The 13,388-nt window shown below is 33.1% G+C and overlaps 1 protein-coding gene and 1 long non-coding RNA gene across 2 annotated transcripts; both read right to left on the bottom strand.

The window, feature by feature from the left end:
* Positions 1 to 2,984: 2,984 nt before the first annotated feature.
* On the bottom strand, positions 2,985 to 3,929 carry LOC138340659 (uncharacterized). Its single transcript, XR_011213379.1, has 4 exons — positions 3,780 to 3,929; positions 3,455 to 3,702; positions 3,179 to 3,382; positions 2,985 to 3,077 (listed from the first exon to the last, which is right to left on the bottom strand). It is a non-coding gene; the product is annotated as an uncharacterized lncRNA (long non-coding RNA).
* A 1,630-nt stretch (positions 3,930 to 5,559) lies between these two features.
* LOC138340265 (uncharacterized) lies at positions 5,560 to 9,047 on the bottom strand. The gene is made up of 2 exons (XM_069291978.1): positions 6,535 to 9,047; positions 5,560 to 6,442 (listed from the first exon to the last, which is right to left on the bottom strand). Exons 1-2 carry the CDS (start codon positions 9,045 to 9,047, stop codon positions 5,560 to 5,562), a joined length of 3,396 nt encoding a protein of 1,131 aa, XP_069148079.1.
* Positions 9,048 to 13,388: the final 4,341 nt, after the last annotated feature.

The following is a 13,388-nucleotide window of genomic DNA, read 5'->3' as shown; positions in this document are numbered from 1 at the left end:
AGAAAGTTCCGAAAATCTGAAAAACAAAGTGAGCCCTGCGCATATTTAGCAAACGTGAAAGAGGGAATTACCACTCGGAAGACTTTGAGTCGGTTATTATAGTAATCTCCCTGCTCTTTACAGGATTTCCTGGTTCTCACTACACCATTTTCGGCCTACAGCAACACCACGTAAGTGTAGCCTAAACTAGCATAAAGTGTGGCCTTTGATAAAAGACTACACTTTTGGACATTCAGCAACACTTTTTAGGGGCTGCCCAAAAGAAGCGTAACCTTTGACATTAGGCAACACTTTTTAAATGTTGCCACCTTTGGCAACACTTATAAAGCGTAGCCAAATAGGTATAAAGGCACGCTTTGAAGACGTGCATTAGCAACACCTATTTTTTGTTAGACTACACTTAAAAGCGTTGCCTTTTTAGATTAATTGGTCACACTTAAAAAGTGTTGCCTTTTATTGGTCATCTATTGCAACATTTATAAAGTGTAACTTTATATCTCATCTATTGCAACACTTATAAGGTGTTACTTTATATGTCATCTATAGCAACACTTATTAATTGTAACTTTATATCTCATCTATAGCAACACTTATAAAGTGTTGATTTTATATCTCACCTACAGCAACACTTACAAAGTGTAACTTTATATCTACCTAGAGCAACACTTTCAAAGTGTAACATTTTATCTACCTAGAGCAACACTTACAAAGTGTAACTTAAACATTTATAAGCCTACATGTAGCATAAATATATATAATATATTTACATACATACAAGTGACCTAAAACACAAAATGAACTAATTAAGCATTAAATTGAAGAGATATTTCAAATAAACTTCGAGAAATATTTCATGTACAACCAAAACATAGAAAGTGATTACTTAAAGATCTCTAATATCAACAAGTTCCAAAAACCCAAAAGTGTCATTCAAACGTATATGACAACAATACAAAAATTTCTTCATCTTTTGCCACAATGGATCGAGTTTACTTCTGGCCAAATTCAAATTCAGTTACCTACATTTTCCTGCACATTTAAAATAAAATTATAAGTTTGTGAATTAATTGTGGAAGTGCATAATCAGAGAGAATTCACTGCAAGACAACCAATCCAAATCTAAATACAATTTCAATGTAAAAATTACACATTATAAGGACTACAACATTTGTGCAGTCTTCTATTGTTGGCTCTCAAAAATTAAACTTCAAAAGTTTAATTTGTGCAGTCTTCTGTTGTAAACTTCAATGTAAAAATTACACACAAGTAGTTCAAACAAACCAGTGATGACCACTAGAAACAAGGTTCATAACATACTCTAGAAGTGTCCACAAAAATCAATACATAACAACATGAACATGATATTTTCAAAGAACTGCAGCATAGGCCAAAGTTCATCATCAGACTGCATCTCTAGTGCATACAAAAAAGACACAAACATCATCAGACTGTATCTCTAGGGCAAGGTTCATTATCAGACAGTGAACAAAAAATACAGACAAGAGAAATGTTTAGTAAGAAGAGAAGGAATGCTATAAAAAGACACAAACAAAATCTTGAACAAGTTAAAGATTTAACAGACAATGAACAAAAAATAGAGGACCAGTAGCAAGAAAAACCCCTGCAGATTTTCCTCTCCAATTTTCTCTGCCTTGTCTGTAGTTTAACAAGTAACCATTAAGGATCTATCAAACATAATAAATCTACCCACAAGATCACAGGCTGCACCACATTAATACTAACAGCCACAACCACCTAGCTAACAGACACCAATATGAATAAAATAGCAATAGCTTCATAAAGGTGCAGACAGACCATTAAAAGACCAGCTACAATAGCCTTTACAATGAGCTGGATTCAGAAGCTAAAGGTAGAAAATAGTGTCATCATTTTTTTAATTGAACACCATTGAAATATGCCATAAAACATAATGTGTTAGCCACAGACTCCTCAATTGCACAATACTAATAGAACAATTATTCAACTAACGATTCGAATGCTTAAACCAAAAACAAAAACATTCTTAACAGTTATAAATAGGTGGACTAAACTTAGACAAGTAAAAATAAGTTTTGAATTTCATTACCAATAACACCAACTAAACTAGAAGAAAAACAATATTGACACTATTAATAGAGAATTTGAAATATAAAATACCTTTTGATGAACCGAATCTTGAGCTGACCCCGAAGAATATGGAAGATTTGTGCCTTTTACAGCTTGTGCACTACTTGCATCAATAGGTGAAGCAAGGTTAGATCCAACACACCCGGGTATATCTTGAAAATTCAATCCAGGGTTGTTTTGCAGCAATTGAGTGAATAAATGTCGCATTTCTTCTCTCAATTCTTCCTTTAGAGAAGTGATTTCATCGGCATGCTTTTGTTTTAGATTGTTAATTTCCTCATCTTTCTTCAAAGAACTTGTTGTCACTGATCTACCATAGCACCTAACTCGACCAGGCTGCTCCTTTCCAAACACTGCCCTAAATGCATCATCAGCTGTTTCCCCAGAATTTTGGCGACTTTGAAGTTCAGCCTATTGAATAAAATTGGCATCCATAGTGAATTGTAAGTAGTATCAAGCATTAAAACATTATGAAAACTTTTCGTAAAAAATAATTAAACAATGTCGACAAATAATTGATATCTCCTTGAACTTGCACAAGAAGAAGAAGAAGAAGGCATACATGATTAAAATTTAATGTAGTCAAACTCCCCACGATATAAATGTTAAGTCTGAATAAAGTTCACTAATAATCCTCTTTGAAAAACTTACTATTGCAACTTGGGTATCAGCCTGGATTTCCTTTCCCGTCTTGGTACGAGTTGCAATAAATATTTCAGGCTTTGATGGTTCTTCGTTGTTGTCTTTGGATGCACGCTATAGATTATATCAAAAGAAATTTTAAAAAATCAGTAAGTTCTTATAAAGTACAAAAAAATGAAAATCAAATTTTGTATGAAATGTCAGCTAAGTATTACCAATGCCACGCGTACTCTAGCAAAATTAATAGGTCCCATTCGATGCCTCCACTTTTGTTTTTTCCTGTTTTGAGAATTCATCTCGCATATAGCCTATTGTTAAAAACAAAGAGATAATTGAATTGATATCTATAAAAAGAAAAGATATGACACAGAATTAGTCGATGAGTGGAAATGCACCATTTTAACCTTACTTGAACAGTTGGGTGTTTCCAATACTCGATCAACTGGCGGAATTGATGATGTGGAATGCCATCAGGACATTTTGCTAGCATATCCTCAAGGGTACTGTCTTTATCAAAAAAATTCTTTTTAATTTTTTGCTTGTGTCGCCTCCAAGCATCACGAAGACCAGTCATCACCCACTTCTTTCCTTCTACTGGAAGTAGAAATTTGGACTATGCAAAATAAAATATATTTAGTTTCAGTAAGTAAAAAAAATATGAATTCTCATGAGTGGTAGTTCTTACATTGACGTATTCCCACATGCGCTTTTTAGTATCCTTTGGCACCACATGCTAACTAGTGTACATCAAGCTGATGAATCTAGGATTCCTTGCAATTGTTCCTATAAAGTTGCTTAATTGTGAAACTATCTTATTAGTTGGTCCCACCGCTTGTCCTTTATCAAATGTAACCTCCTTTCTTTCTTCCAAATTTCTTGCATGAATATCCTTACATGTTGTATGTCCTCGAACTTTTTTTGGCTTCGACATTTCTAGATTGATTTAACAGACGTGAAATAAGATATTTCTTTTATAATGAGTTCTAAATCATACAAGGTTTAAAACATACCTTTTGTACTACAATCAATGTCAATTTCCTTTTCGACATCACATTTATCTTTACTGAATTCTTCTTGTTCCACACGATCATCCAATCCTTTGTTATGTTCATTAATAGTAGGAGTATGCATAAATTCGACATCACTTGTTGTGTTGTTGTCACGTTTTGTTTCAACATCTTTGTGTATCCCTTGATCTTTTAGAAACTGATCAAGAGTACTAGCTGGTATGACCGGCTTCCTCTTTACCTGTTTGCAATTCGGTAGATCAAGAATATCATGTCGTGCCTCTCCATTACCTAGTGTTGTTCCAGTCGCATGTGCTGAAGCAGTAACATCTTTCTTCAATGACGTATGGAACCTTGAAGATGATTGAATGAATGATTTGTTCCCAAGCAATTTACTCTTTCCTTGTTGTGAATGAAATCCTCAAAATTCTTTCTTTTATGTGATATTACTGCCTGCTCTTTCTTAGCTTTATCATTGCGTTCATTTGCAAGTTGTTCTCTCTTAATCTTGAATTTGTTGGCCAATTCAGCACTTGATCGGTATTGCATATCAACATCCAGATTCTTCAATGGACTTTGACCTTTGTTTGGATTTAAACCCTTTTTCTTTAGCATTGTTAATTGATTCATTGTTTTTGCTTTGTTTAAATCTCTTCAATTTGTTTCCCAATAGTAAGTAAACCTACAAAATAATAAGATTGTTTAAGTGAAAGAAGTAGCAGCAATGTAATTTTGATATAAGGTTCACAGATGGATAGCTTCTTATAGTAGATTGCAACATTTTAGTTTCTAAAATTTTCAGAATTTCTCTAATTTCCAGAACTTCCAAAATTTCCTGAATTTATACATTAAAGTACTGTATAATATTGTAGAACTTATACAAAACAGTAATGTAATTACAGAACTCATTTTAAATCACATAATAAGTCAAATACACATACGTACAACAATCTAGGTGCAACACTATAATGAGTAAAGGTGCTAAAAGAGGAAGTAGACATAAAATCATATACACAGAGTCAGGATCTCTCATATAAAGGATTCATATATGCAATACCAACTAACTGATATAAAGCATAATTGTTGATACAATTTAATTAAGTTTGGTATTTGTCATAAGACTCATTAGTCTGCTTATAGACTTAGCTAACAATGTGCATGTGGGATTTAGTGAATTTTTTGTAAGGCATAACTCAATATTGTAAAGAAATGGGCTCTAATAAAGCAGAATGAATAGGGACTGAGGAGTGTAACTTAATACCACTATGTAACTGAATACCACAGTAAAACAGGACGGATTGAAATTGGAAGAACTACATGAACAAACAGAAAAAATTGATAACATATGAAACAAGATATTTCAAACAACTGCAGACGCGACTGTTTAAAAACTGGAGAGCTTCTTATTACTTAAATTAATAAAAGGTAAAGAGTTGTACCTCTCTCAGAGCGACAAACTCCGGACAACGACCAAATCAGAAGCAACTTCAAACTACAGAGTTGAATGCCTCTAATGCCAACTGCCTGATAATAAAATGAAACCAGAAAGTATATTAATAACAAACAACCAAATCAAGCAAATATCAGCTAGAAATATAGGTTCCTCAATAAAATAATAATCAGATAAGAAGGCAACATATTACATTCTACAGATTAGATATATTAATGTGTTTTACCAAAAAAACTATTATATTACAAAAAAACAGAGAGTGAGCACTATATGATCATCACAACAAAACTATTATATTACAAAAAAAAACAGTGAGTGAGCACTATATGAAACTCATGGTGTGTCTTCTTCAGACTCGACTTCATCATCAAACTCATCTTCATACTCATTTTCAGTCTCGTCTTCAAGCGCATCTGAAAACTCATCTTCATACTCATTTTCAGACTCATCTTCAAACTTTTCTTCATACTCGACTTCAAGTTGTTGATTGACAAATTCCTCCACAGGCACATCAATGATTGTTTCTGGTAAATCAGTCCTTGTTAAGAGTACTTCACCATTATCTTTTGGTATAGATGGACCCTTCGAATGTTCAGATGGCTCATTTTCATAACTTTGTGGGAGATTAGATTCAACTTCATCACCCATGTTAAACAAGTCTCTTGGAACAGTCTTCATAACATAATGTTTATCTTGATCATATGGATCTTGCACATAGAAGCATTGGTGTACTTGAGATGCAAGCACAAAAGGCTCTTCCTGGGAACATCTCTTGTTAAAACAGACATAAGTAAGGCCATAAACATCTTTTTCAACCTCATACCAATCACACTTAAATAAAACAACCTTAAAATGGCTGTAATAGTTTAATTCAACAATATCAACTATTCTACCATAATAAGTCAAATCTGCAGCAATCGGATTTTTATCCTTTGAACTTGCAAAGCTTGTAGTTGAGGCAATTAGTGTAACACCACTATTTTGTGTTTTACGCCTTGTATCATGCTGCCTAACATGGAATCTATATCCATTTATGAGATACCCAGAATATCTTTTCGCAACAGAATTTGGTCCTCTAGATAATTGTTTTATCAAATCAGACACATCCTCTTGCAAAGCACGAGTTTCAAACCATTGAGAGAAGTTTTGACAATGATTCTTTGCTTTTCTCCATTTAGATCTTCGTGACTGATTATTAACCTCTTGCTCATGCTCTCTACAAAACATTTATTTTATTTGTTAAAATAATAAATTAAATAAGATAAAAATTAATTATACAAAAAGAATGCTATATTCAAATTAAGGTACCTAATATATTCTTGAACATCGTCACAATTTCCCAATAAGTATTCATGTGCCTGACTTAGTGACTTGTCATCTAAAATGATTGGATTAGTTTTCTTTGCTCCTAAAGGAACTCCTTTGTTAGAAAACAAACTCACAGGTTCTGCGTCACTTGGGTCACATTCATCATTATTTCGCGCTCTCCTATTAAATCTGGTATGCACACCCCGATGCAGATATTTTGAGAATAAATTCATGCAATCTATTCCCACTCGTGTCTCTGCTATGCAACCTTCTGGAAAACGCCTATTGCGAATGTATGATTTGAATGTACCCATTTCTCTTTCAGTGGAATACATCCATCGATTTTGCACTGGGCCGCCTAATCTCACTTCATTCACCAAATGAATAGGCAAATGAATCATGATATCAAAAAATGAAGGAGGAAAAATTCGCTCCAACTGATTTACTGTTTCTATGATCTCTACTTCTAAGCAATCTAGTTCCTCCAATGTGATTACTTTTTGGCACAAACGATGGAAGAAGGAACTTAGACGAATCAAAGGAATAGCCACATGATCAGGAAGAATGCTTTTAATTGGTATTGAAAGCAAGTAATGTAACATGAAATGAGCATCATGGGTTTTATAATTAGACACCTTTCTTTCATCAAAGTGCACACACCTAGATATATTTGAGGCACTACCATCAGGTAGCTTGGCTGTCTTTAAAACTCCACAAAAGATGGATTTCTCTCCATTTGTCATTGAGAAGCATGCCTTTGTAAGCTTTGTTCTCTTACTATCTTCTGTATCTTGTGGATGAAGGTTCTTCCTGATTCCCATATCTTTCAAATCATACCGTGCTTTTGCATGATCCTTTGTTTTTCCTGAAATATCCAAAAGAGTTCCAAGTATGCTATCAACTATGTTCTTCTCTATGTGCATTACATCAAGGTTGTGACGTAACAAGTTATGCTGCCAGTAAGGTAATTCAAAAAAAATTGACCTTTTTTTCCATGGGCCATCATTTGATCTCTTTTTCTTTTTCCCAAACACATTTTCAAAATCACGTAAGCTATTAAGAACATCAATTCCCTTTAAAGGAGCTGGAGGAGGCCTAAATTCAGTTTTTCCATTGAATGATCTTTTGTTTGATCTCCATGGATGATCCATCGGTAGAAAAACACGATGATCCATATAGCACATTTTTCGACTATGTTTAAGATAGCGAGAATTAGTGCCATAGTTACAGCAAGGGCAAGCAAACTTGCCTTTTGTACTCCAACCAGATAACATAGCATATGCAGGAAAATCACTGATTGTCCACATAAGAGCTGCCCGCATTTGAAAAGTTTCATTTCTGGAAGCATCATATGTTTCAACCCCAGAATCCCATAATAATTTTAACTCGTCTATCAATGGTTGTAAGTAAATATCAATGTCATTTCCAGGTGATCGTGGTCCAGGTATAAGTAAAGAAAGTATGGAATATTCAGATTTCATGCACATCCAAGGCGGCAGATTATAAATCATCAACATAACTAGCCATGTGCTATGTGATATACTCATGGTTCGAAATGGATTGAATCCATCACTTGACAAGCCAAGTCTCACATTGCGACAATCTAGTGTGAAATCTGGATGCACCCTATCAAAGTCTTTCCATGCTAGACCATCAGCGGGATGCCTTAACTTTCCATCTTTAGAACGTTTCTCTTCATGCCACCTCAACGAATCTGCCATCTTTGAGCACATAAATAGCCTTTTGAGTCTAGGAATTAATGGAAAGTGTCTCAAAGTCTTTGCAGAAACTCGATGTTGCTTTTTTGAAGACTCAAGCTCACTATCAACTTTAGGAGCTTGAATATACCGTGAAGCTCCACAAGTGTTACAAAATTCGTCATCCTTATGATCATTCATGAACAACATGCAATCATTTGGACATGCATCAATTTTATCATAATGCAGACCAAGATTCTTAACCATACACTTGGTTTTATTGTAAGACTGAGGAATGTTCAACTCGGGAATCGCCTCTTTTAATAACTCTAGAAGAGAAGTAAATGATTCATTGCTCCATCCATGTAAACACTTCAACAAATATAAGCGAAGTGTGAATGATAATTTAGAGAAACCTATACAACCAGAATATAATTCTTGGTTTGCCTCTTCAAGTAAGCTATAGAATTTCTTGGCATCTTCATTTGGACCATCATAAACTCCTCCAGCCTGTGCAACATCTCTAAATTGATCATTCAACAACCCATCAATATCATCACACGAGTAATCCATATCATCATCAACATTCAACTTGATATCCCATTCCCCGTGATTGATCCATCTAGTATAGCCTTTAATGAATCCATGGCATATTAGATGATCATACACTACATTCCTTCGGTTCCAAAGAATATTACAACATTTCGCACATGGACACTGAATTTTCTCTCCATGAGGATCTCCATAAGAGTAAGCAAAATCTAGAAATGATTCAATGCCATCAATATACTCTTTGCTATACCTTGCTAAATTCATCCAGTCCTTGGATGGGATATGTGAACTCCTAGAAGAATATATCAATATTTAGTCTTTCAGCAATAATCATGAACCAGTTAACAAATAAGTTTTAAAAGTCACGAGTAATCTATCAGAATCATGTGTTATCAGATGATAAAAATTTCTTACCTAGTCATGAGGCGTTCACTATGTCAAATCAAACCTTTAAACCTCCACAAATGTTTTTCAATGCTGATGATACTATAAATAAAAAAATAAGTACAATTAATAGGATATACACAATTAAGAAAGAAAATAAATAAATATAACTCAAATGATTAAAAGTTAAAGTTTTGTAATTGAATTTGGAGCTTTAGTACTTTTAGAGTTTTATGAGCTTTTAGAGTTAAAGCTTTAAAATCTCATTCTTGTGCACACAAAATCAGAGAAGTATCAAATATCTAATACCATGTTTAAACATTCAAGCAAACATTCTTATGATCCTATAATAGATATTCGATCAACGACTTATGAATGTCTCTTTGTATTAGAAATACAATAATTTTTATATTTGTTGTCTTAGTAATAAAACAATTTCCAAATTTCACTGTATTAGTGACACAACAAGTTTTTATATTTCTGAACTGTTGTATCTGTGATACATGAAGAAAGATCTTTTTTATCCTTACTTTTTGTGGTGAATGTTTTGTGAGTGTAATATTTTTTATAAATGTTATCATGTTATTAAGATTTCGGCATGAATGAATGTAAACTAAAGAACTACAATACACCCAACCCAATCAATAAAAACATTATGCGTCATAGTCCAAATATATTCAAAAGGTCAAGCATAAGAGTAGAAAGAAATAACTTTAAGTGAAATAATGAAAGCATCAGAATGACGATATGAAACCTCCATTACCGGCCTAAATTTATTTGTTTCAGTTGGATTATTCTAAAATACTCTTGCTTGACACAGAAAAATTTGTTTCAGTTGGATTACCATTAAAGTAGGATGTTTGATTACTCTTTATGTTGTGTTTATCTTTCTCCCGTATTTAGTGTGGATTCTTACGTAGAATTTATCATCAGTGTTGTTAACTGTTTGCTTGACACAGAAAAATCATTCTTTTGTAATCTGTGCATCTGCTTGATGCTTTACTAATGACATCCTTCTTACTTCACAAAAAAATATGTCTATGCAGATGTGTTGTCTTATGAGCATATCTGTCATATAAAGTGGGAAGAAACACAGACTCTTATGATCATATCTGGCATGTACAGTAGGGAAGAAACATAGACCAGAACAATCCACACAATAATTCTGAAAATTATAGACACCAACAAAATGGTCTCAAACTATTCTAATTTGTTCTGAGATGAGTAGTTAAGCAATCAAAAAGTTTAAGTCTGTTATTAAAAGTAAAATCAAGTCTTCAAAACACAATGTGCACTGGCAACCTAGCTAACCTTATTGAAATAATCATATTATTGTCTAACAAACCACATAAGAAGTACGAATAATTATATAACATTAGCATATATAAGATAACACAAAGATATAACCATGAAACCAAAATTATATGGTCATCGCCTAGTACACATATAATCACTCCATACTTAAAGTGTTCATCTTTTGAAAAAGACAGAACTTGGTCAAAGATCCAATAATTTTAAAAAAAATCAAACTTTGATACTTAAACATCCTATAAAAAAAAAATTCAAAGCATCTCGACTCGGCAATAACAACTCTGGCCTTGTAATAAACCTTACCAGCGGAAGACCCCATAATGAGACTACAAAGTGAATCTCTAGCAATCCTAATGTTCAAAAACGATCCCAATATATGTATCTCTCTATCTGCAATTACTATCCTAGTCTTCGTCACATTTTCTATAGCAAATTTTGTCACTATGCCATTGACTGTATAAAGGAAATGGATATCATATCTAACATATATCGTGACAAAGCAGAAACTTTCACATAATTTGTTAAAGGAAATGGATAATATTTGTTGTATGTATCACTTATTTTGATTCAGTATTCTTTACATACTTGATGAGTTACTTCATGTCCTAAAAGTGAGAGATGCTAGTTTTAATACCTTATTTCTACTATGTGTCCTATAAATTAAAGACATTTAAGAAGTTATATATTCATGTTTACATATAAAGACATGGAGAATAAACTGACCTCAATATACCAAAATGAGATGATTATCTCATTAGCACATGCTACACTTGTCAAGTCATATTTCATTATATTTTTTTCAATCAATTCATCTGATCCATGGAAATGGTACAAGTCGCAAGTAAGATCAGCGTGGATCAACCTTCAAACTATAAAAAAGATATCCAATCAGTACTAGGTAAGTAACATAGCATGAATCATCTAATTAGAGCTTTTGAATTCACTATTCAGCAAGAAAATTGTGAGGAGTAGAAGTGTAAAGAACAACCCCAAATTTCTCATTTTTAAATAGGTCCTTGGCTGGAAGAGTTTAAAACATGCGAAGGAACAGAAGTATAAGCTTTATGTATGTATGACAAAATTCATATTAAAGAGGACAGAACAACAGGAGATAGCAGAATATGCAGTCTTAAAAGATGATTTTTAGTTCACTTTTTTGGACAAAGTAGACTTAGCTAGTGAAACTCAAATTTGGAGAGTCCAATTTCTAGTTCACTTATCAGAATATGCAATGGTATAATAACATATTTGGAGAGTCCGATAAACATAGTTAAAAAGTGAGAAGGTTCTCTATGATTAGGAATGTAAAGAAGAGAACAACATTATTTTCTGATGTTAATTCTTATATGTTAAAACTATTTTTTAATTTAGTTTCATCACGAAGATGAATAGACTATAGTCTTATAGATATGGTCACAAGTTTCAAACTTGAAAGCGTACAAATTTCAACATGTTTATTCTTCAAAAATTACAAAAGAATAAATGTATATTAAGCTCTTCAGTAGGCTTATTCCTGTTCACTACTAACTGGAATATCCACAGTTTGACATAGACTAAAAGGAAAGGCATCAAACAACTGAAGTCACAGAGAAAACATGTTGGTGGATACCACCATAGGTCTCTTCCCCCTGAAGCTCAAAAGAAACACCACTTTGTGGAGCATGACAGAACCATTGAAGTCGATAGGAAGGAGAAACATAAAGTCAGTGAGGAAAAAAGCACTTGACCATAGACTGTCTTTACAATTCTATTTACTACTATTTTATATGGAAGAACTTGACATGTAATGAAATTGGAAAGTTACAAGCTATTTTCTCATCTGTTGCATCTAACTCATCAAATAGGTCAGACTTTAGCATCATACAAGACTTTCTCTCCATTTTGTTTGCACTAACTTCTCCTAATTCTTCTAAAACTTAGATGAAGCAAGCCTCACTTTCAACAATATCCAAAACTCAACAAGTTGTCCATACCACAAAAACAAATCTTCTACTTTTATTCTGTTATTGCTAGTAACAGTTAGCAGAAAAGACTGTCACAAGTTACTGCTCCCTCTCCACTCGTTCTAGACTTGAAAAATATATGTTATATCTCCAATTTCTAAGGCATATGATTTATTTTCTATATAGTGCAACTCAAACTACAAAACAAGTTTAACAAATTCATAGTACGAGCTGATCCCAAAACAACTAAGCAATATTGAACCAATGTTTCTGATCTATACTTGAAAAATCCACTAGACAAACAACAAAATGACTTCTAGACACTTCAAGACATGTAGTCAAAAAAATAAAAATTTTACCAGCAAATAGCTACAAGACAGAATCAATGTTGTTAACAAACGAACAAACCAAGCTTAAGACGAGCACAATCATGAACTCAGGAAGACTAAAAAAGACTAAAAAAACAGTGACATTAAAACATACATTAAAACTTTTTCAAATTCATGTAGAGTAGCTACTTACACTTGACGAAATCTATATTAGGGACAAAATATTATAGGTATCGCCAACTTCAACACTTCAGTTCTTCGAAGAAAGATAACTTAGCTACAACTCAGTTCTTTAGATACTTTTGACTTAGCTTCAGCTTCTACATTCAACATTCAAGAGAAAAATTAGTCTGTCAAAGATAATCTGCCCATTTATACGTCATACAACTACAAACTAAACTCCCTAAATCAACAAAAGTCGTATCAATAACACAAGTCATAAAAACCCTAACTTTAATTTTGGACTGACACAAAAGAATATCAAAATCTTAGAGCTATAATTTAGACTTTTGAAGATAAAATATCTTACCTGATAAACTCTATTCCAACAACCCTAAAGCTTTAAGATATGAAGCAAGTTGATTTGTGAAGCATTTTCTTTCAACTTTCAAAAGAAAATGTGATGGAACAACAGTTTA

Source organism: Solanum lycopersicum, chromosome 12 (assembly GCF_036512215.1).
Source record: "Solanum lycopersicum chromosome 12, SLM_r2.1".
Lineage (NCBI taxonomy): Eukaryota > Viridiplantae > Streptophyta > Magnoliopsida > Solanales > Solanaceae > Solanum > Solanum lycopersicum.
This window is presented reverse-complemented; position numbering and strand designations above follow the sequence as displayed.

Bases quoted from the DNA above. Each gene is read 5' to 3' on its own strand.
- LOC138340265 (XM_069291978.1), bottom strand. From the start codon at position 9,047: ATGAATTTAGCAAGGTATAGCAAAGAGTATATTGATGGCATTGAATCA. The intron at 6,443-6,534 runs GTACCTTAATTT...AATGTTTTGTAG, and splicing joins GATGTTCAAGAATATATTAG to AGAGCATGAGCAAGAGGTTA.